At 48.8% G+C, this 27,940-nt stretch overlaps 1 protein-coding gene across 1 annotated transcript in view; it reads right to left on the minus strand.

Moving 5' to 3' along the window:
- Myo1f (myosin IF) overlaps nt 1-25,978 on the minus strand; it is a 43,013-nt gene extending 17,035 nt beyond the window's left edge. Inside the window, exons 1-12 of the mRNA XM_005081329.4 lie at nt 25,845-25,978; nt 10,619-10,756; nt 10,111-10,200; nt 9,927-10,021; nt 8,282-8,369; nt 8,103-8,192; nt 6,106-6,237; nt 5,810-5,944; nt 4,400-4,532; nt 4,049-4,245; nt 275-355; nt 45-131 (exon numbers count right to left, since the gene is read on the minus strand). Of these exons, the coding sequence (XP_005081386.1) occupies nt 45-131; nt 275-355; nt 4,049-4,245; nt 4,400-4,532; nt 5,810-5,944; nt 6,106-6,237; nt 8,103-8,192; nt 8,282-8,369; nt 9,927-10,021; nt 10,111-10,200; nt 10,619-10,756; nt 25,845-25,847 (1,269 nt within the window). The 5' untranslated portion in view covers nt 25,848-25,978. The remainder of the gene's footprint in view (nt 1-44; nt 132-274; nt 356-4,048; nt 4,246-4,399; nt 4,533-5,809; nt 5,945-6,105; nt 6,238-8,102; nt 8,193-8,281; nt 8,370-9,926; nt 10,022-10,110; nt 10,201-10,618; nt 10,757-25,844) is intronic.
- Nucleotides 25,979-27,940: the final 1,962 nt, after the last annotated feature.

Raw genomic sequence — 27,940 nt, forward strand, 5'->3', positions numbered from 1 at the left:
TATACTCGAAGTCCTGTCTTCTGCCATTTGGCGGCCCTGCCCACCTGCTCTGCCTTCAGGGTGAGCTCAATAAAAATCTGTTGCAGCTTTTCATTGACGAAGTTGATGCAGAACTGCTCAAAGCCATTTTTCTGCCAAGGAAAGAAAAGGGTTTTTTACGTTAGTGGATGATGTTGGAGTCTTTGGAAAACACTGGGTAAACCCAGGATGACAGGAGGCAGAATAGGGTTGGGCTGAGGATGGCGGTGGAGGGGGAGGGTGTTCTGGGTCAAACCTGGAAGATCTCAAAGCCATAGATGTCAAGGACACCGATACTGTATTCTTCTTGAGGCTTCTGCATAGCACGGTTGATGGCCTATGGGCAGATGGAAATCGTGTCTGTGGGCATGTGGTCAAACCCGTGCCACTCATCACCACCCTGTTGTTATGTTTTGAAAACTGCTTTTCCCCCAGTGTGTGTGTGTGTGTGTGTGTGTGTGTGTGTGTGTGTGTGTGCGCGTACATCGTAAACATTTGTGCACACACGTGTGTGGAAACCAGAGGAGGGTAGTGGGTGCCTTTTATCACTCTCTACATTATTCCTTTGAGACAGGCTCTTTTCCTGAACCTGGAGCAAGGCTGACATCCAACAATCACAACAATCATCCTGTCTCTGCACCCTCATAGTACTGGGGTTGCGGTTGGGTGAGCTCACGCCTGGCTTGTTATATGAATGCTGGAGTCTGAACTTAGTTTCTCATAAATAGGTGTGTGTGTGTGTGTGTGTGTGCGTGTGTGTGTGTGTGTGTGTGTGTGTGTGTCAGAGGACAATTTCAGGTGTCCGTTGTCTACTTCTAACTTGTGTGTTGTGGAGATAGAACTCGTTGTCTGGCTCGGCAGCAAATGCCTTTCCCTAGCCATCTTGTTAACCCTTGATGTGTTTTTAGTTAAATTTGTGGCTTTGTCCCCTTTTGACAAATTTTCTCTAGTCTTTTAACTTCCATCTGAAAACCCAAGAGTTGAAGTATCACAGTTCTTGACTCTAGAGTCAGATCTTCCCACTGTACCTCAGCTTGCTCATCTCTAAAATGGACCAATAGCCTCACATGATGGCTAGTGTCTGTAATCCTAGCTCTCAGGAAGCAGCGGTCGGAGGACTGATGTGAGCTCCAGGCCAGCCTGACCTACAGCATGAGTTCCAGAACAGGCTGGGGATACAGAGCAGGATCTTGTCTTAAGACTAAACAGTTGAAAGACTGGAAATATGACTCAGTGGCTCTGGGTGGCTCCTGTTCTCTTCTAGAGGACACAAGTTCTATACCCAGAACCCACATCAGGTGGCCCACAACGTGATAGTTCCAGGGAATCTGATGTATCATGTGGGTATCTGGCATAAGTGTCATACTCAAGTCTAGCCTGGAATACTGGAGACTCTGTCTCAAACAAGCAGATGGACAGATTTGTAATAGCAAATACTAGTGGCTGGGCATGTGACTCAGTGTTAGGGGACTTTGTAGAGTATACATTAATCCATGAATTCCATTTCCACTACCACAAAATTAGTTAAATAAAAATTCCTGTAGTTTGATCATCTGTAATTGAAAATGCTTAGACCAAGAAGTGTTTTGCATTTCAGTTCTGAGAAAGATGCAGTATCTTGAGCATGAAATCAAGTTTATTTTTTTATTTACATATTTGAGATAATGACACTCTGTGTAGCTCTGGTTGACCTAGAACTCACTATGTAGACCAGGCTGCCCTTACAGAGATCTATCTGCCTGCCGCTGCCTCCTGCGTGATGGTTTTAAAGACATTCCACCATGTCCAGCAAAATCCAAGTTTAAGCATGAAATTCACTTACACATCATATACACTGTGTGCAGTACTCATAGTGCACTTTTTTGTTTTAAATATTTATTTATTTTTATGTTATGTGTTTGGGTGGTTTGCCTACATTAATGAATGTCTGTGAACAACATGCATGTAGTTCATTAAGAGGCCAGAAGAGGGCAACAAATTCCCTGAAACTGGAATTAGGGATGGTTGTGAGTCACGACGCGGATGCTGGTTACAGAACCTGGCTTCTACAAGAGTGGTATTCCCTTTTAACTGTTGAGCTAGGTTTTAGCTGTGAGCCATGTATGCAATCTGAGACGGAATTTTCCACTTGTAGTTTCATGTTGGTGTTCAAAAGTTTGGAATATTGAGGTATTTTGTAATTATTATTTTTCAAATTAGGGATGTTCAACCTATACTTTAATTAGGTACTTTTCCTCCTCCTTTCTTTTGTGTGTGTGTGTGTGTGTGTGTGTGTGTGTGTGTGTGTGTGCACTCATGTGTACATTTGTCACGTCAGACACAGAACCCAGGACCTTATGAATTTTATCACTGAACAACACCTTCTATCTTTTTATTATTATTATTATTTTTTCGAGACAGGGTTTCTCTGTGACTTTGGAGCCTGTCCTGGAACTTGCTCTATAGACCAGGCTGGCTCCAAACTCACAGAGATCCACCTGCCTCTGCCTCCTGAGTGCTGGGATTAAAGGCATGTGCCACCAACGCCCGGCAACATCTTCTATCTTTATGGGAATTTTAAAAAATATACATATATACTGGGGAGGAGGCTTGGTATATAATTTTGTGTGTGAGTTTGTGTTTGTGCATAGGGGTGTGTGTGTGTATGTTTAGGTGTCCATATACACACAGTTGTGTGCACAGCCTTGGCTGCTGCTCCCAGGGTACTGTTTATCTTGGGTTTTGCTTTTAGCTTTGTATTTGATGCAGGCTCTCTGTGAGGTCTGAAACTCTCCAAGTAGGTGAAGCTGGCCAACAGCGCTCTGCCTCTCTATGCCTCCACAGCTTTTTAAAATTACATTATTTGTGTGTGCACGTGCTTGAGTGTGCACACTTGCACGTAATAGTGTGTGTGAGGAGATCAGAAGATGGTTTAGGGAACCCGTTCTCTCTGTTCACCACGTGGGCTCGGGGATTCAAGCTGAGGTCCTCAGCGTTGGCGAGACACTCCTTTATCCACGGAGCCATCTCACCAGCTTCGTGCCCGGCTTTCTTAAAAATGGAGATGCCGGGCTGGCAAGGTGGCATGGTGGGTGAAGATGCCTGGTGACAAGCCAGATGGATGGTGAGGTTGATCTCAGGGACCCATATGGTGGAAGGAGAGAACTGAGTCCTTCATGTTGACCTCTAACATCCACACACATGTTGCTGCGTGCAGACACACGTGCACACAAAGTAAATAAATGAATGTACTAAACTTAAATGTGGGTTCTAGTGGTGGAACTCATGTCCTCATGCTTGCAAAGCAGCCACTTCATCAACAGAGGACTCTCCCTAGCTCTTACGTAAAAATAAATGTCGGGCATAATGGGGTATCCCTTTTATCCCAGCACTCAGGAGATAGAAGCGCCAATCTCTGTGAGTTTGAGGCCAGCCGGGTGTCAGTAGAGTTCCAGGCTGGGTTACATAGTGAGATCCTGTCTCAAAAGAAAGAAAGAAAGAGAGAGAAAGAAAGAAAGAGAGGAAGAAAGAAAGAAAGAAAGAGAGAAAGAAATAAAGAAACCTAACCATAACCCTAACCATATAGGGTTAAAGAAAAAACCCTATAGGGTCATTCTATGCAGCCCAAGGTGGCCTTGAACTCATAGCCTTCCTGCCTCAGGCTCCTGAGTGCTGGGACCACAGGTGGGCATCACCATGTCTGGCTCCTCTAACTGTTGTATGTTTGTTAGTACTGTGGTTATCACTGGCCCTGCCACGTACTGGTCCCTTCCACTCACCCCACCCAACCCCATACCTATCCCTTCGTTTCCTTGACGACCATCTTAGCTCTAAAATGTACCCACCCTCTCTATCAGCATCACTGTGACAGGACCTGGAGGGCTTCAGCAGTGCCTCCGTTTGCAAGTTGTCCAAGCTGAAAGCTGCACTTGACCCCCTCAGAACTGGTGAGATGGTTTAGTCAAGCCTGTCTTCCCACTCGTCTGCCCAAATGCCATGGTCTTATTAGGCACTAGACATCCAAAGACTTTCCAGCACTGGTCCCACTCACCTCCACCAGGAAGTCGAAGAGGCGGGCGTAGAGTCCCTTGGCCAGTGCGTCCCGAGTGTAGGCTGCCTGTTCCACATTGAGGGTCACGTCAATGGACTCACTGCGTCCACCCCACTTGCTGTCCATCTTACGGCTGGTCAGCTTCTCTTGCAGCCGCCCACTGTCTATGCCCAGCAGGTAGGCTGGGAAGGCCAAGACTGCCAGGCCAGAGCAGAAGGAAGCAGCTGGTCAGGCTCTCGGGATAAAGGAACTTCCCCGGTGACACCAACATGGTTCTCTTGTGATCGCAAGTGGGAAGAAGCCATCTGAACGCAGGAGCCTGACACCCGACTCAGTGGCACCCACACTCACGGTCTGCGCTCTCCACACGGGCGTAGTTCCCTTCTTCACAGAAGCTGATGTTCCCCAGGTGCAAGATCCCTGCCACAAGCTGTAAGACCAGCTGCTGCACATTGGTCGGAATCCCAATGACTTGCATGGCGTTCTGTGGGCACAACAGGGGCAGTTTATGCAACCTGCTTGGGTTCCACCTTGACGGCAGAATTAGACCTCTGGGTCCACGGCATGGTCTTAGGGAGACAAGACGTTTGGATGTCTGACTTTGCTTTGTGTGTGGGCTCAGCATGTGTGTTCATGTATGGGTGTGGAGGCCAGAGGTCAACTTTGGGTGTCATTCCTGGGGTACCATCTACCTTGTTTTTCTCATTGGACCAGAACTTGGCAAATAGGTGAGGCTGGCTGGTGAGCCCCAATAATCTTGTCTTTGCCTTGACAGTATTGGGGTTACAAGCTGGTGCCATTATGCTTGGGATTTTAATTTTCTTAATGAGTGCTGGGGACTGAACTTGCATGTCAACTTACTCTATTGACCAATCATCTCCCCAACCACCTGATTTGCTGTGTATACGTATGTGTGCGCGTGTGCATGTGCGTGTGTGTGTGTGTGTGTGTGTTTGTACAGGTGTGCATGTGTATTGGTACACGTGTGTGTGTATGTATGTGTTTGTGCAGGTGTGCATGTATATTGGTACACATGTATGTGTATGTGTATGTAAGTGTTTGGCAGGTGTACATGTGTATTGGTACATGTGTATGTATATGTGTGTGTGTTTGGCAGGTGTGTGTGTGTATTGGTACACATGTGTGTGTTTGTGTGTTTGACAGGTGTGCATGTGTATTGGTACACATGTATGTGTAAATGCAAGTGTACCTGGGGGCTTGAGTGTATTCCTCTACAGTTCTCCAAGTTTAAAAAGTGTGTGTGTGAATTCATGTGTGTGTCACAGCCTGCCTGGGGGTCAGAGGACAACCTGTGGTTGTCTGTCCTATTTTTCCACTCAGTTTGAGACGCTCTCATTGCTGCTGTATCAGCAAGGCTAGCTGGCTCATGAGCTGCTAGACATTCTCCTGTCTCACCCTTCTATTCTCCACAGAAGCACTGGGCTTACACACAGTCTTGTAATCCAGTTTTTGTTTTAGTTTTTTGAGACAGGGTTTCTCTGTATTGCTTTGGAGCCGTCCTAGAACTCACTCTGTAGACCTGGCTGGCTTCGAGCTCACAGAGATCCGCCTGCCTCTGCCTCCCTAGTGCTGGGATTAAAGGCGTGCGCTACCACCACCCGGCATGATCTGCCCTTTTTACCCAGTTGCTGTATAACTTTGGATAAGTACCTGTATCTCCTATGTCTCCTCATTTCTAGTTTCCTCATTTGTAACACGAAAAGATTCTCTGGGGCAGCCAGAGTGGTGGTTGCTGCTTACCAGGGTCTCGTTGAAGTCGCTCCGGTCATCGGTACCTTCCACCTTGTAGGTGTCTGATTGGTTGAGGTAGTAAAAGTAGTCTGGTGTCATGAGTCCGAGGTTCTGCTGCTGCTCCTGGGAGGCCCCTTCCAGAAGCTGGAGGGCGTCAGAAGGTCATGCATCTGGAGCAGGCCTGGGGCAGTCACTGTGGTTGCCCCGCCCTCCCACACACTGCCCTTCCCACGTTTTCTTTCCTCCAGTCCTGGGAAACAAGGGGTCTCCCTCTGCCTCCAGCCCCACAGCCCCGTCGCTTGCACCTGGTAGTAGATATGGAAGTTCCTCTCATTCTCATTCTGCATGACCACACGGGACTTCTCAAGCAGGAAGTTGGAGATCTTGCCTCCATCTGGTTCCCCGCCTCGGCTGAACTGGATCTCAAAGTACTTGCCCTGAATCCCAGAGAACCACGTTAGCCCATCCCAGAGTGCCAGGAGTATAAGGGTTACCATCTCATGAGCCTGATCTCTTACACTCTTTCTCTTGTGACCTGAATTTGCCTTTCTCTTGTCTCTACTCACTTATTTTTTCCCATTTCCTATTTTTTCTCTTTTTTACTAATGTATCTTTTACATCCCAATCCCCGTTCCCCCTCCCTCTTTCCTCCCACTCCCTCCAATCCCCCCTCCTCCCATCTGCTCCACGGAGAGGGTAAGGCCTCCCATAGGAAGTCTACTAAGTCTGTCCCATCATCTAGCTGAGGCAGGACCAGGGCACCTCTCCACCCCACGCCTCTGTTAGAGTCACTTATTATTTTATTTTATTTTTTTTTTGGTTTTTACGAGACAGGGTTTCTCTGTATTGTTTTGGAGGCTATCGGTCCAGCCCGGCCTCGAACTCACAGAGATCCGCCTGCCTCTGCCTCCCGAGTGCTGGGATTAAAGGCGTGCGCTACCACCGCCCGGCAGAGTCACTTATTTTTAAATTATATTTATTTGTGTGTGTGTGGGTGCCATGGTGGACATGTGGTGGTCTGAGGACAATTTGGATTTTCACCCTGTAGGCCCTGCAGATAGAACTTAGGTCCTCAGGCTTGGTGGCGGGGTGTCTACTGACCACTACCCACTCATTGACTAAGCTTGTTTTTTTCCCAGACTACTCAGGCTGTGTGGGACCAGGCATCCCTAACCCATCCATCTCCCGTGGTGCTCTAGACCCCTGCTAATTGCGTTCAGCTCTGTGCTCACCTCAGGTCTCTCCACCACAATTCGGAGGTTTCTGTGTTTCTTTTGTGTCAATACATGGGTGTGTGCATACATGGCTGGGTGCATGCTTGTATAGGTGAAGGTCAGAGGTTGACAATGGGTGTCTTTCTCGACTGCTGCCACCTTATACATCGAGGAAAGATCTCTCGAAGCCAGCGACTGCTGGTTTGACTAGATTTAGCTAACCACTTTGTTCCAGAAATTCCCCTGCCTCCACTTCTCATGTGCTGGGGACCTGAACTCTGGTCCTCACACTCTTAAACGCTGAGCCATCACTCCAGCTCTTCCTTCCACTCCATTTCTTGAGACAAGCTCTCAGTGAAGCCAGAGCTCACTGACTGGGTTAGACTGGAAGGTCAGTGTGCGCCTGGATCCTCCGGTCTGCCTCCTAGTGTGAGAACTAAAGACGTGAGCCAGCATAGCCAGCTTTTGCATGGATGCTGGGATTAAAGTCAGATCTTGCTTGGGTGGCTCCAGGTTCAGTGAGAGACCTTGTCTCAAAAACTAAGACAGAGACTGTAGCTATAGCTCGGGAGTTAAGAGCACTGACTTCTCTTTCAGAGGACCTGGGTTCTATGCCCAGCACCCAGCACCCACATGTTTGCTCACAACCATCTGTAATCCCAGTTTCAGGGTTTCCAATGCCCTCTTCTGGCCTCCAAGGGCACTATACACTCAGGTAGTACACAGACATACATTCAAAATACTCATATACACAAAGTAGAAGAGAATAGGAAGGTGGTGAGCTATTGAGGAAGACACCCAGTGTCAAGCTATGTCTTTCACTTGCATGTGCACAAGCATGCATGTGCACACACTACATGTGTACCTACGAATGCATGCCCCCCACACAGAAAGAAACAGGGGGTCTAGGGAGATGGATCAGTGAGTCAAGTACTTGCCACACAAGTGTGTGTATGTGTGCGTGTGTGTGTACGTGTACTTGGATGTATGTACAGTTTGCATGCATGTGTGTGTGCTGTCTGTCTGTCTGTGTGTGTGTGCCTGTGTATGCACAAAGAGAGAGCTCAAGGGACGTTATAGTGACTCACAAAGCGGCTGGAATTGTTGTTGCGCACCGTCTTGGCATTGCCGAACGCTTCAAGCAGTGGGTTTGACTGCAGGATTATGTCTTTGACGTGCTAGGGGCAGAGCCAGGCAGAAAGGATCAGTCTGGGTCAGATGGGTGCGACTGAGGGAGACCGGGCACGTCCTTTCGTTCTTGTCTCACCTGGACCTTGTCGCCCCCGCCAGACACCTTGGAGATGTAGCCCATGATGTACTTAGCAGCCACCGTCTTCCCAGCTCCGCTCTCCCCACTGGAGGTGGAGGGAGGAAGGAATGATTAGTGGGCTGGGATAGTTGGGAGGATCTTTTCTAACGCCTAGTCATTCATTAATTCATCCATGTATTCATTCTTTTACTGAGCACCCACAGTGTACCGGACCCTACTCTAGGTTCCAGAGATTCAACTGTGGACAAGAAAGAAAGATTTTTAAAAAATCCCGGCCCCAGGGGCTGGAAAGATGACTTAGAGGCTAAGAGCACTTATTGCTGTTGCAGACGACCTAACTCTGCTTCCCAGCACCTACAGAGTGGTGACAGCCACATGTAACTCCAGTTCCAAGTGACTGGACACCCTCTTCTGGCCTCTGAGGGCAACAGGTATGACTGTGGTGCACAGTATGCATGCAGGGAAGTCATGCACACACTTAACATGAAACATTAATTTTTTAAAACAAAAAATACCTTCCTCCCTCCCCCCGTTGCAACACGTGGCAGCCCCAATAAATATAAATAAGTAAATAGATATAATGTAATGGGCTGGGAAGATGGCTCAGTACCCGTTGCTAAGCCGGAAGACCTGAGTTCAATCCCTCAGATGGTGGAAGGAGAGAATTGTCTCTTGGAAGCTGTCTTCTGACGTCTACATACATACCTTGGCATGCACCCACACACATACATGCAAAATAATGGATAAAGCGTAATTTAAAAATTCACCCCCCAAAAAAACCCCTGGTGGTAGTGGTGGTGGTGCATTCCTTCAATCTCAGCACTCTGGAGGCAGAGGCAGGTGGATCTCTGTGAGTTCAAGGTCAGCCTGGTCTACAGAATGAGTTCTAGTTCAGCCAGGCTCTTACACAGAGAAACCATCTCGATAAAACAAAACAAAATAAAGCAAAACAAAACAAAAAACACCACCCAAAATTCATACCTCCGTTTGTTTGATGTGTGTATACGTGTTATGAGCATGGTATTTGTGTTTGTGGTATATGTGCATGTGTCTATGTGTTTGTGAACCCATTGCACATGCTGGAGGACATGGTTTATCTGTTTGATGTGTGTATACGTGTTATGAGCACGGTATATGCGTTTGTGGTATATGTGCATGTGTCAAATGTTTGTGAGCCCATTGCACACGCTGGAGGACATCTGGTATCTCGCTCCATCACTCACTGCCTTGTTCCCTTGAGACAGGGTCTCTCACTGAACCTGCAGGCCCCAGCAACCCCCTGTTTCAGTGTCTCCCAACGCTGGAGTTATAGGTGTGTGTGTCCACGCCTGGCTTTTTATGTAAGTTCCAGAATTTGACCTTATGGTCTCATCCTTGAGCAGTAAATGCTCTTCCAGGTTGAGCCATCTCCTTAGTTCCGGAGCTGACATTTAGGAGGAACTAACAGACAATAATAAAATGGATATATACACTGTATCAGAAGCCATAGCAGAAACCAAGGGATACACAGAAAGTAGAACAGAGCGATAGGGACAGAGGGACATCATGGCATGGCTTATGAGCTCATGACAAACCAGCCTTCGTTGTAGTGTTTGAGGACATTCCTAGACAGAATGTTCCAGAATCCCTCATCCTGCCGTACCTGATAATGACGCACTGGTTCTCACAGTCGATCAGCATATTCCGATACATGTTGTCAGTGAGGGCATAGATGTGTGGGGGATTCTCATACTGGGCCTGTGTGGGTGAGGTCAGGGGTCAGTCCAGAGCTGGAGGCCTCAGAGTGTAGGTGTGGGCATACTCCCTCCCATCCAACCTGGACTCACCGCGCCCTGGTAGAGGTCAATCTCTCGGTCAGTGAAGTAGGGCATCTGCTTGAAGGGGTTCACAGAGATAAGCACTGAGCCGATATATGTCTTGAGAGGTAGTTAAGAACCAGGCAGTGTCTCGCTTTGACTTTCGAACACTTCTCACCCCTTGTTCTATCCCGACAAGATTTCCCATAACCGCTTTGTTTGGAGAGAGAGGTGAACACACCTTGGGTCTCTTGGGAAAGGAAATCTGGACCCAGAAAGAGCGGAACCGGTGGTGCAGTGGTTTAGCTACTGCAAGGCAGGGGAGCAGTGGCGGCTACAGCGTGTCAAACCTCAGCACTATTGCTGCTTGATCCATTCTTCAGTCTGCCCGTCCTTCCTCCATGCAAGCATCCTCCCCCCAAGCCTGGGCTGGGCTTTCACAGGCCCCCTCGGCACTGGGATCCTTCCCTGTGCCAGCACACCATTGTGACTTCTATTGCCCAGTCCCCCTCCCGTGCCCCTGCACTGCTTGGGATACGAAGATGTAGTCATCCATGAAGCGCTTGCGGAGGTTGCTCACAATGGCGTCCTCAGTGATCTGGGGCAGCAGCACCATGTCATCCACGCCACTCTGCTTCACGTTGTGACTCTGCCAGTGAAAGCGCTCCTTGCTGCCCTGTGGACGGGGGTGGAGGGATGGAGGATGAGCCCTTTCAGGAAGCATGGTTGGGCAGTCTAGTTTACTTCCACCACAGCTGCTGCCTCCACAGATACCCCAGTAATGGCTAGATTTTTGTTGTTATTGTTTATCTGTTTTTGGTTTTTGAGACAGCGTTTCTCTGTGTAGCACTAGTTGTCCTGAAACTCACTCTGTAGATCAGGCTGGCCTTGAATGTACCAAGATCCGCCTGAATGGTTGTTTTAATTGTTAGCTGGACACAATTTAGAATCACCTGTTAAGAGTTTCAGCAAGGGAAACTCTGTCTAGGCCATTTTGGCCTGAGACATGTCAGTGGGAGGTTGTCCTGATTACACCCCAGCCCTTCATTGGGGATTCTAGGCTAGCATTACACCAGTATTTACAGAGAGAGGGTTGGGTGAAGGTAATTATTCTCTCTCTCTCTCTCTCTCTCTCTCTCTCTCTCTCTCTCTCTCTCTCTCTCTCTCTCTCTGTCTCCCCCCCTCTTTCTCTCTCCCCCTGGCCTCATTATGTAGCTCTGGCTAGCCTAGAAGTCACTATGTAAACCAGGCTAGTCTCTAACTCCTGAAGATCAGCCTGCGTCTGCCTCCCGAGTGCTGGGATTAAAGGTGTGCGCCACCATGTTGGGCTCTCTCTGCTCTTGACTGTGGATGCTTCACACCTCTGCCCTGACTTCTCCACAATGATGGAATGTAGCCTGGAACTGTGAGCCAATGAAACTCGTTGTCCTTTAAAGTTGCTGTTGTGATATTTGATTACAGAAACAAAAAAGACGACAACCCCATTTCTTCCTCACCTCTTGGGGACACCCAGGGATAGAAAAGGCCACTTCAGGCTTCCTGTCCAAAGCAGCGTGCATTCCTGGGTCTTCTCTTTTGGCTCCTCTTTCCACCCGTACCCTCACCTTTACCTTCCTGCCACAGACAATGGAGCCGTCCCACGGCTGTGCCTTCCCCATCCTGAAATCTGAAGCTGTGTTCCAAAATCAACCTCTCCTCATTTACGTGGTTTCTGCTAGGAGGTTATGTCACAGTGCCGTGGAGGTAACTCACACATGTGACAGATTTGGTTCCACGTTTCTGTGTTAGAGAACCTGTCAATGGCTTCCCATGACCCTCCTATTCCTCAAGTCTACAAATAACTGGTTTGCTGTGAGACAGAGACTCACGTAGATCACACTGGACTTGAACTCACTATGTAGTATGACCTTTCTGCCTCTCTCTGCTCTTGATGGTGGATATGACTTTCTGAGTGCTTGATTGACAGGTGTGTGCTGTTGGGAGAGTAGCATGAAGGTCCTTGTGCCCACAGGTCTCCAAGGAGACCAGGAATATTAAACACACATCTTTCCGATGGGAAAGATGAAACACCTGTTCTTCCCTTGGGAAAGCTGGGAACTGGAAGTATTAACAACCTGGTGATCTGTGTTGGGCCAGGCCTTATCAAGTTCCTACAATGAAGACTGAAGGTACCTAGTAATCTAAATGACCCTTGCATCCAGGGGCTCCCCCAAGCTCCCACAACAAGGACAGAGGCAGCTAATAGTCCAAATGACCTCTGTGCTATCTGTATGACTGAGACCATGCCAGAACCTTCCCTAGGCCCTTACGCTAGCACAGGTAGCCTATCTTTAGAAACCATCCTCTTGGAAGAAATGGCATGTACTGTGTCGAGCTCCCCATGTAATTATGCTTCCTTGTGCAACCGGGATTGTATTAAAACCAGGAAACTTGTTTTCAAATTGAACTGTGTGTTAAATATGCTGGTGATAAACTGTCTACCACTGGACACTTTAAAGTCTTGACCTGGGTTGGAGAAGTCAGTGTGAACCAAGTTTTCACTCTCATCTCTTTTTCACTCTCTTGTCACAGAGAAGAAAAAGCCAGTGAAAGAAGACGCCGAGAGGCGAGGAGGCCAAAGAAAGCGTGCTGGTTTGAACGAGACCCTCCACAGTCTCAGGTCTCAGGTGTTCGGATACTTGGTCACCATTCTGATGGTGGTGGCACTGTTTGGGAAGTTTGGAGCTGTGACCTTGCTGTAGGAGTCTCTGATTCCTGCTTATGCTTTGAGAAGCAAGTTCTCAGATTCCAAGTCCAGTCACCATGCCCTCCTGTTCCTACAACTCTCCGCTCTGATGGTGATAGACTGCTGTCACTCTGGAGCCATAAGCCCCAAATAAACCCTATCTTAGTTACTTTTCTAAGGCTGTGACAAAACACTTGGACCAGGTCAGTTTATAAAAGGAAGTGTTTAATTTGGCTTACAGTTCCAGAGGGTGAGAGTCCACGACGGCAGAGCAAAGGCATGGTGGCAGAAACAGCTGAGAGCGCACATTCTGATCCACCAACAGGAGGGGGAGAGGGCATGCTGGGAATGGTGGCAGTTTGAAACATTAAAACTCGCCCTCAGTGACACACTCCTCCAACAAGGTCACACCTCTCAAACTGCCCAAACCATGCCATCGGCTTGAGACTAAGAATTAAAACATATGATCCTGTGGGGCCGTTCTCATTCATACTTAAATATGGGTCTCTGGGGAGCCCCTGTGTACAATGGGGGACTGTTTCTCCAAGGATTAACGCCTTTAAGAGTTCTGAACTGGGGCATGGTATCCCCTGGGGTGGGGGTACTTTTGAATAGCAGGGTTTTGTTTTTATCTGTGCTGGGGATGGAACACAGAGCCTTATATTAGGTAACTGGTCTACTACTGAGCTACACCCTCTGCCTGTGTGTATTAGGTAACTGGTCTACTACTGAGCTACACCCTCTGCCTGTGTGTATTAGGTAACTGGTCTACTACTGAGCTACACCCTCTGCCTGTGTGTATTAGGTAACTGGTCTACTACTGAGCTACACCCTCTGCCTGTGTGATTTTGTTGCTGTTGTTGTTATTGTTTAGAGAAAGGGTTTCTCTGTGTAGCCCTGGCTGTCCTAGAACTCACTCTTTAGACCAGGCTGGCCCCAAACTCACAGAGATCTGTGGGATTAAAGGTGTGCACCATTATAGCCCAGGCTGTGTGACTATTTGGTTGTCTTAGAGATGGGGATATGATTGGCATTTAGTGGATGGATGCCTATACACAATTCATTAGAGATGGGAGAAGAGGAGACTGACTCACTACATAGCTGTGAGTGGCCTGAAACTCACTATGTAGACCAGACTCCTTCCAATTCGCAGAGTTCTCTTGGCTCTACCTCTGATTGATAGCATTGTCACCACTCCTGACTCAACAAAAATATTTCATATACAAAGAGAAAATCAATACCAGCTGAATATCTTTAGTCAAAATATTAGGAATCCGAAGTGTTTGAAGATTTTAAAATGTATTTATTTATTTGAGACAGGGTTTCTCAGTATTATTTTGGAGGCTGTCCTGAAACTTGTTCTGTAGACGACCAGGCTGGCCTCGAACTCACAGAGATCCGCCTGCCTCTGCCTCCCGAGTGCTGGGATTAAAGGCGTGCGACACCACCGCCTGGCTTAAATTTATCTTTATTTTTAAATAACCAACCAACTGCTGGGCGGCAGTGGCGTATGCCTTTAATCCCAGCACTCAGGAGGCAGAGGCAGGCGGATCTCTGTGAGTTTGAGACCAGCCTGGTCTACAAGAGTTAGTTCCAGGACAGCCTCCAAAGCCACAGAGAAACCATGCCTCAAAAAACCAAAGAAAAACAAAAACAAAACTATAACAAAACAAAACAAAAAACAACCAACCAACCAAAACAACAAAACAAAACATACAACAAACAATAAACACCATCACCACCAAAAAACACCAAACAGCCAACCCATTTTGGAACACAAGCATGGTGGCTCCAAGCCCTTGAGAGACCAAGTCAAGATTGCCATGGCTTGAGGCCAGCCTGTGCTGCACAGTGAGGCCCTGTCTCAAAACCCCAAATGCGGTAAAAAGCAAACAAACAAAAAGCTGAAGAGGTGGGTTGGCAGTTAAGAGCACTTGCTCCAAAATCATGAGGACTGAAGTTTAGATTTACTGTGTGATAAGCTGGGCACCCCTCAAAACCGCCTGTAACCCCAGTTCCGGGTGCAGTGTGCAGAGACAGGAGCATTGCTGGAGTTTGTGGGCTTTGGCATAGCAAGAGGTTCCGGACGAGACACTGGCTCAGGAGGACAGGTGGAGAGTGACTGAAGAGGACCCTGCCACCCTCTCCATCCTCTTCTGGTCTCCTAGTGCAAGCATGTACCGCTGGCCGTCTGTGTGTGTACACACCTGCACACACATCTACACAGACACAATAAATAAGTACATCTTTACCCCCCACCCCCATGTGATTCATTTGGTAGAGCAGTTGCCTAGCCTAGAATGCACAGAGCTCGGGCTACAACCCTAGCACTGCATACTGATGAAAGGTAATAATAATAATAATAATAATAATAATAATAATAATAATAATAATAATGCCCCCAACTAAGCGAGGGGGTTACGTGATCAGAAGCTCAGACCCACAAGCAGCTGCAACAGCAGCGGCAGCTACTCCCTTAGCCCACAATCGCAGGATGTGCTCCGTCCGTGGAATCCCAGACCACAGATGTGCCAGTTAATTCTACCTAACCAAATGCAGTCATTGTCTTCTCAAGGCCCTTTGTCTTATGATAACTTTGTATAAAAAAACTTATTGTGCTAAGTGATCGCTGTGACTATGGGAACCCTACTGAGACTTGCAGCCTCAGGACTACTCCTCCCTTCTTCTCAAGGCCCTTGTCTCCTGATAACTTTTGGTATGCTAAGTAATCTCTGTAACCTTAGAAACTGAAACTCAGGACTCCCCCTCTCCTTTCTCCCCTTTAAAAGCTGGTGGGCCATGGGGTGAGATCCGAGCTGGCAGCTTGATTAAAGAAACCTTTTGCTTTTGCATCAGAAGTGTCAACTCCTTGGGTTGGTTAGTCTCTGGGATTCTGCAAACCTGGTACAACACATACAACTGACATTGTTGGTGTGCACCTCTCTGGAGAATAAGTTCAAATTCATCATCAGTTATAATATGACCAGTTGGAGGTTAGCCAGGGAAACACGAGACCCTGCCTCAAAAAATATTTTTGGAATATTTGCACACGTATTATGAGATATCTTGGGGCTAGGGACCAAGTCTCAACAGGAAATTCATTGACGTTTCCTTTACAGCTATATATAGCCTGAAGGTCATTTTAGATACTTGTTGCTTCTTGCTTGGGCTGGGTGTTTATTTAATGCTATGTACAGCTGGAGACCACTCAAGACACCTGGAGAACAGAGGCTTTTCGAGGGATATTTGATTACAGTGCGTAGAGAGATGCCACTGTGAATGACTTAACAAAAAGCTAAACGGTCAATAGCTAGGCAGGAGGTGTAGACAGGACTTCCAGACAGAGAGAGCTCTGAGAAGAAGAAATGCCCGGAGGGTGGGGAGGTGGGGTGGGATGTCACCAGCCGGACACAGAGGAAACAGGACATGCAGGAGGAGAGGTAAAAGCCCCGAGCCACATGACAGCATGTGGACTAATAGAAATGGGTTCATTTAAGTTATAAGAGCAGGTTGGAGAGATGGCTCAGCCGTTAAAGGCTAGGCTCACAACCAAAAATATAAGAGCTAGTTAGAAACAGGCCTGAGCTAAGGCCGAGCTTTCATAGTTAAAGAGAAGTCTCCATATCATTATTTGGGAGCTGGTGGGGCAGAGAAAGACTCCCTACAGAGGTGGAGTCCAAACGCATCCTGTATCTGTCAGCAGCGCCACCTCCCAGTCACACTCAGCGCTGCTTACACTGCTCATGGAGTTTGTACAGGGAGGACCAGCTCAGCCATGCCGCCCTGAAGGTCATTCTATACATCTTATGTAGTGCACCTGAATTTTTCTGGGGCTGCCACATGAGGTCAGGTTGGGGTTTTCTACCCATGTAATTTTCTGACACTCAGATTTGAGCCAGGTACAGTGACACACACACACACACACACACACACTCACACACTCACACACTCACTCACACACACTCACACACACACTCACACACACACACTCACACACACACACACTCACACACACACACACACACACACACACCCCTGTAATTCCGGAGCTCTGTAGCTGAGGCAATTAGATGGTGAGCCCCAGGTCAGCTTGTGTGATATAACAAAACCCAAACCCAAACCAACAAAAAAGTAAGTTTCAGGGCATTGGAGTGAGGCCTAAGCAGTTGAGAGGATTTGCTGCTCTTGTAGAGGACCCAGCTTCAGGTTTACCAGGACCCACATGGTGGGTTATAACTGTCTGTAACTCCAAACTCAGAGGGTCCAGGGCCCTATTCTGGCTTCCTTGGACACCAGATACACTGTGCACAGACATACATGCAGACAAAACATGCAAACACCTTTGACATTAAAACAATAATTAAAAACAGTAAAAAGAGCCAGGTGACGGGCAATGGTGGCGCACACCTTTGGGCCCAGCACTTGGGAGACAGGAGGGAGGAGCTCATGGAACACAACAGGGTGCAGCTGTTAAAGGTGACCTACACCTGGAGAGGCTAAGGAAAGAGCTGTCTAGGAGGTCAGAAGTATCCAGGACAAGCAGTGGCCCTGGTGGGGGTGGGATGAAGTTATGTTAGAATGTGTTAGCTGCAAGGAACTTTCTGAGCTACTGAAAGGTGACTGCCCCAGAATGGCCCCAGGGAGGGTGCTGGCAAGACCCTGGAGTCACGGTGGGAGGTGCAGAGGACAGAGAGGATGCGCCACCAGCCAGTCTGGCTGAGAAGAGGAAGGACAGAGGCTGGGGAGAGAGGTCGGGTCACAGTAGCCGGTGCTTCCTGTTTGCATGACAGGAACAACAGACAGTGTTGGTGAGGACAGACCGTGAAAATTAGGGGTGGAGTCACTCAAGGAAAGGCAAATCTGCCCTTCTCTGAGAGGATGGTTGGGGTGTGGAGAACAGCTGGGGTGTGGACACGCAGGCTGTGTAAGCGGCTGACGGGACAGGGAGTGGATTCTAGCTCCAAAGCATCAGGGAAAGGCTCTTGTTCGGGGACCACAGTGTATAACAACATCAGCCATGGTTAGCTTCCCGGTGTTCATTTACTGCTCAGGTTAAGCTTCTTGCTTGGGTGCAGAGCCTTCCCCAGAAGTCCCTCGACTTTTCCTTTCAGCACACAGAGAGTGGTACTGTTATTAGGTCCATTTTTCAGAAGAGAAAACTTTGGTGCCTCAAGGTTGGAGGCTGCAAGGCCAGTTGTGGTTGGCCCCTCTGGCCTTTCAAGCCAGGTTCCTCTTTCTGCTCTTCCCCCCCAACCTTTCACACTGCTCAGTGTCTTCTGTCTCCTCAGGCTCACGGTGTTCATTCCCCATCTGTCCTGACTCCCTCCAGTAACCCAGCTCCTCCAGCTGCTCTAAGCTCCGCTGTGTCGTAGAACCATCCACGTGTTCCTGTGTGGACTCCTGGCGACTCATGAGGCGGAGGCAAGGGTGTGGGGTGCTGCTCCGTTTGCAGCGAGTGGTCTGGCTTCCATCTCCGGCACAACAGAAACTGGGTGTGATGGCAGACTCCCTGAACTCTATTGTTCATGCGGTGGAGGCAGAATGATCAATTTAACAACACCCTCAGCTACATAGGGAGTCGGGTGCTGGCCTGGACTACAAGAGACCTTGTCTCAAACTGGCTATGGGGTGTCCTAGTGCTGGAGAGGTGGCCCAGCAGTTAGGAGCACTGACTGTTCTTGCAGCCGACTGGTTCCCAGCAGCCACAAGGTGGCTCACAGCTGAGGCTGACTGTAACTCTAATTCCAAGGAATCCGCCGCCTTCTTTTGGCCTCCTAGCGCACGGGATGCAGGCAAAACACACACAAAAGAAAAATAAACAAATATTTTTAAAGAACCCACCAAATCTAGCTAAACAATCAAATAAGTGAATTAATGAAGTGCCAAGGGGGTAAGATTGTCCTTTGTGCCCCTCAAGGACTCCTTTGTCTCCTTGGTTCAAGTTGAAACTATGTGTTCCTAAGTTTCTTCCTTGAGCTGTGGGTGGGGGGAGTTGCAACAAATAGGTTTGTGGTCTCAGCTGACCACAAGCTAAATATGACTCAATCTGCTGTCTCTTGTGAAAGATACTGAGGGGCTGGAGGTGGCTACGGTTTGAAGTGGAAGGCAGATTCTTCCTCTAGCTCTTCAGCCAGCTCTGCCTACATGGGAGGTGGCGGGGGTGGGAGACATGACAGCCTTCTTGGTGCTATTGAAGGGAGGGGCTGTTTGTGGTCAAGGTGGTGGCATTTGTAGGGCTGGAGCTTGTAAGCTCTGCAGTGTAGTGAACACACTTCCTGATTTCTATCAGCGCTCGGGGTAGGTACAGGCCTGGCCTAGGTTGCTCTTGAAGCTCTTGAGAGGTGCTGCAAGTTGATGATGCTAGTTAGCCCCAGGGAGAGCCCATGCTGGAGGGTGCGGAGGCTAGGTGGGTATATCACCCAAGGCTATAACATGCAACTTGACCTCAAGGACCAAGAAGGCCTTGGATATGTATGCATGGAGGGTGTGAAACTCCAGGGTCCTTTGAGTGGAGAGCCCAGGTTCACACAAGGCCAGGAAGCTGCTCAGAGGCTATATTAACAGCTGCTCACGGCAAGCCCTAGGTGAGCTCTCATCTTCTAGGAGAAGGAGGGGGAAGCCATACTTGAGATGACGACTAAGAGAAGTGGCCTCTTAGAGGGACCAAGCCGAAATCATCTGCCCCTTTTTGTTTATACAGCAGCTTTGCTGGGCCTCCTCGCCTCCATTTCTCCATTTGAAAAACAAGAACTCCAAAAGCAGTAGACTTCACTGGGCAGCTGCACAGATTCCGGGGAAGGGGGGGAGAAGAGAAAGCCTAAGGCCAGGGCTAGCCAGGGGAGCCTGACTTCTTAGGTCACCTTACTGAAGAGACGTGGATGGGTTAAGGGTGGACAGGACTACACCCTCACTAGGAACTATACAGATACGTGCAACTCAGGCCTCTAATTAAATTTAGCCCCATTTCAGGGCCCTGAAGATGAACTTGGGGTGTGTGTGTGAGAGAGAGAGAGATTAGTATTGACTCAGGAGCCCCAAGTCCAAATTCTCAGCACAAAGGAGACTTATTTGCCCCAGAGGGACAGAGGGCAGGGAAGCCAGGAGACAGAGGATGAGGGAGAAGGGGAAGGGGACGAGGGAAAGGGGGCAGGGATATTTGTCCCGGAGGGGAAGACAGGACTGCCTCTGGATAGAGAGGAGACAGATGTGGCCCACTGAAAACAGTGGTCTGTGAAGGTAAAGGGGAAACCCTGCATTAGGATGCGGTGTCTAATTTTAAATGGGCCTGTTAGTTAGGTGAGCTGATATGGGCTTTTGACTGCTGGACTTCAATACTCTCATAGCACCTTGGCAGTCAGCCTCAGGAGGAGGAAGTGGCCAGATAAGGGAATAGACTCTGGTGACTAGCTTGAAGAATGCAATCTAACAGTTTTTAAGCAAGGAAGAGGGGATGGGGGAGAAGACCAAGGTCTCCTAGAGCCATGGTCACCACGCTTGCTTGAGCTGGCCAGAGAGAGTCCCTTCAGGTGGTGTCACTGTATTTCCTTAGCTCCTCTCCCCAATATGGCCACACTGACCGAATCTCCTTTTGCTGTTTTTCCCCTCTTAACTTGGCTGTTTTAGTTGACTTATGTCCCCTCCTATCTTTCTTGTCCCATCAATTGTTTAGTTGGCTTATGGCTGGACCCGGACAAACTGTGACCCCAAGACTGGTAACAAAGCTCTCTTAGAATTGGGGGTGATGAGCAAGAGCTTTAGACTAGAGAGAAACAGAGGAACCACTTCCTTCCTCACCAGGGTCCTGCAAGCTGTGGAAACGCGAACCTGATGTTAGAGCTGCTCTGGATCCAACGGTGGCTCTCGTGCCCCGCCCTTGGCACTCAGGGTGACCCTAGAATCCTTCACCTGTCTTCCCCCAGCCAGGGGAGTTTTGGACCACACCCTGTTGTGCCTCTGAACTGTGCAAACAACATTCTTACCTCCCAAAGCTGAGTGTCTCACTCTTCCTCCACAGGGCTGGGGTTGGGGATATGTGTTGGGTGGGATCAGTGGGTTTATTTCTTCTGGGTTTAGTTAGAGGCCAACAGGCAGGGACCTTTGTCTTTCTGGAGGCGGCTGGGGTCTATTGCACCTCCTCAGATTCTCCACAAAGAGGCTGGAGCCGGGGGACCTCAGGTCTTAGTTGTTTGCGAATTGGAGAGGAGCCTAGGGGCTCCCATGCCCAAAGCAAATGCCTGCCTGTCCCCTCCTGTCTTTCTTGTCCCATCAATTGTCAGTCTCTTTATTGCTCATTATTTTTTAAAAAATGCCACGCTGCTTTCTGTAATCAAACCCATGGAGATAAGGCCTGACATATTTAATACAGTTTGTTAACTCTGTGTGCTTTTTTAAAAATCAAAACTGCATTTATTTATTTATTTATTTATTTATGTGTTGGGGGGGTGTGTTTGTGTGACACAGTGCACCTGCACTCAGAGGGCCACGTGAAGAAATGTGTCTCAGGATGGAAACATGTCAGGCTTGGCAGCAGGCACCTTTACCCTCTGAGCAATCTCAACAGCTCTGTTGTTTTCTTTCTTTGAGATTGCGTCTCATCATCCCGGCTACTCTTAGCCTCCTGATTCCCAACTCCATCTCCCAAGTTCTGAACATTACGGTGTGCTATGTCACTCCCAGCTCAGTTACGGGCACTTTAAAAAAATAAAAATCTTGGGCCAGTGAGATGGCTCAGTGGGTAAGAGGGGGCTTGCTGCTAAGTCTTATAACCTAAGTTCGATCCCCTGGATCTACACGATGAAAAGAGGGAACAAATTCTTCCAAGTTGTCCTCTGACCTCCATGAGTGTGCCGTGGCCCACAAGCAAATTCACTCCCCTCGCAATATATATATATTTTGGTTTTACGAGACAGGGTTTCTCTGTATTGTTTTGGAGGCTATCGGGGAGATCCGCCTGCCTCTGCCTCCCGAGTGCTGGGATTAAAGGCGTGCGCCACCACGGCCTGGCTGCAATAAATAAATATTTAAAAAATTAACGTTGCCGGGCGTTGGTGGCGCATGCCTTTAATCCCTCACTCCGGAGGCAGAGGCAGGCGGATCTCTGTGAGTTCGAGACCAGCCTGGACTACCAAGCGAGTTCCAGGACAGCCTCCAAAGCCACAGAGAAACCCTGTCTCGAAAAAAAAAAAATTAACGTTACTTTAGTTCATTTGTGACCGGGTGTTATATCACCCAAGCTGGCCTCAAAGTTACTAAGTAGCAGAGGATGGCCTTGAACTTCTGAGCCTCTTGCTCTACCTTCCAAGTGCTGTGATGAGAGAGGTGTGCACTACCTAGCAGGAGTATCTTCATACACACAGGGCAAGCACCCCACTAACTGAGCTACAACCCCAGCCCCACAGTTGTCAGTTTTGTTAGGTCTCTTTGATAAATACCTCCTTTTTGGTTCATTCCCCTGGCCACCGGTCTCCTTGTTCCTTCTGGCTTTTATGAAAGATGTATTTCATTTTTATTCATGGTTCTGTATGTGTTTGTGCTGTGTGTGTGTCGGTACCCACGGAGGCCAGTTGGATCCCTACAGCTGGAGTTACGGGCAGTCCTAAGGACCTGATGGGGTGCTGGGGACTGAGCTCTGGTCCTCTGCAAGAGCACCAAGTACTCTTAACTGCTGACCCACGTCCCCGAGTTTCCCCTTATTCCTCTTGCTGTTTGTTTGTTTTTGTGGTATTGGGGACGGAACCCAGGGTCCTGAACTTGCCAGGCAAGAGCTCTGCCACCCAACCATAGCTTCAGCGCTGTCTCCTTCCTTCACTTTGTGCCTCAGCCTTCAAAGCAACCACCTTCACCCTCAAGTTACCACTGTTACCAGAGAAAAGCTGCCCCAACTCGCTCACACTCCGCAAAGTCAAACAGACAGAAACTGCTATGATCTCCCGAGTCAGGGCATCAAAGAGAAGCACCATTGACATTGTTTATGTAACTACCACCCTCGCCACCAACCAGAATCAACTAACCACCACCACCACCACCACCAGACAGACACAAGTGGTGATGCATGCCAACAATTCCAGCATTTTGGAGGCTGAGGCAGGAGGATCACGAGTTTGAGGCTAGGCTGAACAAAAATAAACAAATAAAAAGTGTTCAACGATGACAACAACATGCAACCACAAAATGATAACCATCATCAAATACCCCAAGGGGCCAGAAAAAATAGCTGAGAGGGTAAAGGTACTTACTGCTGCATCCGATCACTTCCAGTACCCAACAGCGGAAGGAGAGAACCCACCCCTGCAAGTTGTTCTCTGACCTTTACATATGCCCCACCTTACTTAAGCCAGATGGGGAGATGGCTCAGTAAGAGTTCTTGCTCCAGAAGCATGGGACCCTGAGCTTGAGCTTGCAACATACATATAAAAAGACAACCATGGTCAAGAGTTCACCTAGAACCCCAGTGCTACCGAAGGGGAGACAAAAAGCACGTGCGGGTTTTACTAGCTGCCAGCCTAACTCCAGGTTCAGTGAGAGATCTGATTCAAGGGAATAAGGTAGCAAGAGAGAGCAGCAGAGAGGGACACCTGATGCTCTCTCTCCTCTGGTCTTCACACGTGGTCAATCAGCACGTACACCTTATACACACACCACACACACACACATTCACACACACACACACACACACCGGCAGACACAACCCTGTCCCATACCAAACCTAATAGTGAATTGCTAGTCACCATTACTGGAAACTAGCAATAAACAACCAACAGCAACCCTCACCATTACAACCACAACAATACCAGCTCAACAAGGAACGCCTAGTGACTTGTCCACAGTCAGGAAGGGCCTGCGCCCATCTCCACCACAAGCCCCCCAGGCATTTAGCATGCATGTTCCATGAAAGACTCTCAACAGCACTCTGGCATTAAGCAACCCTCTGGGAAGCTCTCAGGATCCCCAGACACAGCCATGGTTCTTGTAGATAGTGCCTGTCTTTTTCTTTCTCTCCTGCTGTCCTCTTTGACTTTCTTTTCCTTCCCTGATGCCTGCCTGTCTGCCTGTCTCTTATAGTCCCGGGGGAACTCAAATTCTGCCCTGCTGGAGGAGTTCTGGGCTGACAGACCTGGTGTATTCAGTGCTGGGAATGGAACCCAGGGTTTCCTGCATGCTAGGAAACTATCAGCTGAGCTCTAGCTTTGGTCCTGTTTTGGTTTTATTGAGACAAGGTTCTGCTAGGTAGTCCAGGCTGGCCTCCAATTCATTATTCTCTGCCTCCGCCTCTAGACGTGTGCCACCATACCTGGCTCCAAGTTTATGACTGCCCCCTTTGATTCATTTCTCCCCTCAGATCTGTCTGTTAAGCCGTCTGTTGACTAAGCATTTCAGAGAGTTGGCAGCCTAGGAGGGGTTTCCCTTTCTTTCAAGCAGCAAATCTCTTCCTGTTTTTCTTTTTTGAAAAAAGACAGAGTCTTGTGTGGCCCAGGCTGGCCTTAAACCTGCTATATTGCCAAGGATGCTTTAGACTCCTGCCTCTACCTCCCAAGTGCTGGGACAACAGGTATGCAGTACCACGCCCAGTCTATGAGATGCTCACAGGATGGAACCCAGAGCTTGTGCATGCTGGTAAATGCTGTACCTACTGAGCACGGCCTCAGCCCCCACTGGCTCTTTCTTTTTTTTTTTTTTTTTTTTTTTTTTGGTTTTTCGAGACAGGGTTTCTCTGTGGCTTTGGAGGCTGTCCTGGAACTAGCTCTTGTAGACCAGGCTGGCCTCGAACTCACAGAGATCCGCCTGCCTCTGCCTCCCCACTGGCTCTTTCAAAGATGCTCTTTCTCACCCCGCTTCCCCGCCTCCACTCCAGTCAAGAACCCCAACAACTACCCCTCTTCTAGGAGCATCCCTTTGTTTTTAGCGACGGAATGACAAAAGCTGAAACCTGAAGCGGACCATGGCTTTGTGGAGTCACAGGGGCGATTTGTGTGACCGCCCCTGGCTTTTGTTGCGCATGCCATGATGCTGTTGGGTCTAGACAGCTTGCCCAGGTGCTGATCATCCTCCAGCCTTGTCACCATCAGCAGGCCTTGAACTTGTGACACCTCTGGCTGCAGTATCTCCGCTGCCATCCTTGTAGTAGCCAGAACACAGTCCCTCGTCTTTTGAACCCCTCCATCATTGGTCACCTAGTCCTGTCTCCTCTTCTTCCTATCCCTCCTTCCCGTCCTCCTCCTCCTCCTCTTCCTATCCCTCCTTCCCATCTTCTCTCCTTTCCTGTTCTCCTCCTCTTCCTATCCCTCCTTCCCATCTTCTCTCCTTTCCTGTCCTCCTCCTCCTCCACCTCCTCCTCCTCCTAGGCGTCACTTGCCATCTCCAGCCCCACCCCTGCATCTCTAGCTTTTCCTCTTTAGTAATATCAACTGGAAGTTAAATGATGATCACGATGGTTTATTTTCGAGCACACTAGCCAAGGACCCTACCACTGAACTGCCATCTGCCTCTGAGACCGTTACGGTCAAACCACCTGCCGGCACTTGCACTCGCTGCTAACACACCCCACAGCCCTCATGTGAGACACAACCAGCCCCACCACTGGTGGACTCACAGTGACCAAGCCCACAGACACCCCTTGGATGTCTCCAACAAGAGTCCCCAAACACTCCCATCTCTAGACCAGCTTCCAAATATGAGCTCTGGGAACAGAGACCAAGATAGGGGGAAGCGCTTGTTTTAAACCACAGGAGAAGAGTAGGATCTGAGAGGATTCTCTAAGCCCCTGGAAAGGGACATGTCCCTTCCCTGCAAACTGTGTAATCACCTCAGGGACACCTTCTCCCTTCCTATTACTCTGTAGTCTTGGTCACCATAGCCAATATGGTACCCTTAGATTAGAACTTGACTCTTGGGGGCGTGGGCATGGGGGTGCCCTGTGCTGCCCTGTGGGATTCCCTTCCCCAGGGCTCTGCATTCTCATAACCATCGCTCCAATTTCCAAGGGTGCTTAGGGCATTGCGACCAGGTCGTTGCTCCCAGAGCCCACCCTTGGAGCACTTACCATGGTGAGGGTTGGTGTCTGGGCTCCTGTGGGTAGTGGCAGGGGTGCAGGCTCAGGGGGCCCTTGGGGGTGGCTCTGGCATGGCCCTGCTCTTCACCTACTTCTCAGACTCCTGGCCCCAGTTCCTCCTGCAACAGCCCCTCTCTCACTTCCTTTGACAGGCGGGCGGGGCCATGACCACAGGGGAGGGAAGCTGAGGGCGGGGACAATGCTCTGAGCCCTTAGCAGGGATGACCCAGCTGAAGTTGGTTGGAGTTTGGTGCCTGAAGGGATAGGTTAAAGATGGCTGGCAGCCACTGCCAGACTGGAGAGAGTCCCTTCTCCATCTCCCTCCCACCAAGAAAAGAGGCTACAGCAAAAAGTACCCAGGTCAGTTGACTACAGGACTGGCCACCTAGTGAGGTTGCTCTCTTCAGAGTCAAGGAAGGGAAGCTCTGTTTCAGATGTGTCTGCTCATGGTGTGACCCTTCCTGTAGAATATTCCTCCAAAGCCAGGTGTGCTAGTCAGGACAAAGACAGCGGAAAGCACCACAACCCTTACGCCCACATAAGGTTTCTAATTTTTGTATGTCATATCTGGACTTCTCTCTTTTATTCAGTCTTTGTGTTTGTGTGTTTGAGTATGGGTGTGTGGAGAGAGAGAGAGAGAGAGAGAGAGAGAGAGAGAGAGAGAGAGAGAGAGAGAGAGAGAGAGAGAGAGAGAGAGAGAGAGAGAGAGCCAGAGGCACCAGATCTCCCAGACCTGGAGGTACAGGAAGTTGTGAACCAGCTGATGTGGATGCAGCTATTTGAACTCTGAAACAGTAGTTAGTGCCGTCACAGCAGCTGAGCTGTCCATCCAGCACCCTCACCTGCTTGCCCAAAATATGAATGTTGTTGTGGGTTGTTTGTTGTTGTTTGTTTGTTTTTGCTTTATTGAGACAGGGTCTCACTATGATGTAATTCTGACTGGTCCGGAATTTGGTACGCAAAGTAGGCTGGCCTCAAACTCACAGAGAACATCCTGCTTCTGGAGTGCTGGGATCAAAGGTGTGCATTTTCACACCTGAAGCTTTGCCGTTTTCATGACTTCATTTTATGAGCAGCGCCTAGAGCGTGTAGGGCCCACCGTATTTCACATGAGTCTTCTGCTCACATTTTAGGAAATGAAGGTTTCGAGAGGTTGTCACCTAGCCGGGCAGTAGTAGCTCATAACTTTAATCCCGGCACTTGGAAGCAGAGGAAGATGGATCTGTGTCTTTGAGGCTGGCCTGGTCTACAGAGGGAGTTCCAGGACAGCCACAACAGTTACACACAGAAACCCTGACTAGAAAAACAAAACAAAACAAAGGGTTATACCTTCTCATGCAACCCACTTAGGATGTGTACAAGACTGAACCAGATCACTGAGAGTCTAGCAGGGACCTGTGTTCAGATCCATCTTTGGTCCATGGCCGAGGACTGGGGTGTCTGTGTCCTGTGCTATCTTGATGACGTGTGCCCCCTCCTGGCCATAGCTGAGAAGCCATGTTTCTAATATCCAGGGTTAGTAGCATTACTCAGTATGAAAAAAGGGAGTTGGTTGGGAGTACAAAGAGGCTGGACGTTTGGAAGCTTCTGTTAGAAACTGTACTTTTCTCTTGAAATGATAGGTTTTGTTTGTTTCTCCAGACAGGGTTTCTCTGTGTAACTCTGGCTGTCTTGGAACTTGCTCTGTAGACCAGGCTGACCTTGAATTCAGAGATCCACCTGTCTCTGCTTCCTAAATGCTTGGATTAAAGGCATGTGCCACCACCCCTTGGCAAATGATAGGTTTCAATTTATAGTGGCCAAAGTCCTCTCTCTTTCTTTGTCAAGGATAACCTATTAGGAAGTGTGGGCACCTGCCCCACTTTTAAAAGTTTTCATTATTTTTATTCACTTACGTGTGTAGGCACACATGTCATGGCAAACTTGTGGAGGGCAGAGTACAACTTACAGGAGTTAGTTCTCTCCTTCTACCATGTGGGTCCCAGAGATTAAATTTAGGTTGTTAGGTTTGGCAGCAAATTCAACATCTTGTCAACCCTGTGTTCCTGTTTGATTTTAGGGTGGGGGCTGGATGGAATGAATGCCTA

The sequence above is a fragment of the Mesocricetus auratus genome, unplaced genomic scaffold, assembly GCF_017639785.1.
Source record: "Mesocricetus auratus isolate SY011 unplaced genomic scaffold, BCM_Maur_2.0 Super-Scaffold_100676, whole genome shotgun sequence".
Lineage (NCBI taxonomy): Eukaryota > Metazoa > Chordata > Mammalia > Rodentia > Cricetidae > Mesocricetus > Mesocricetus auratus.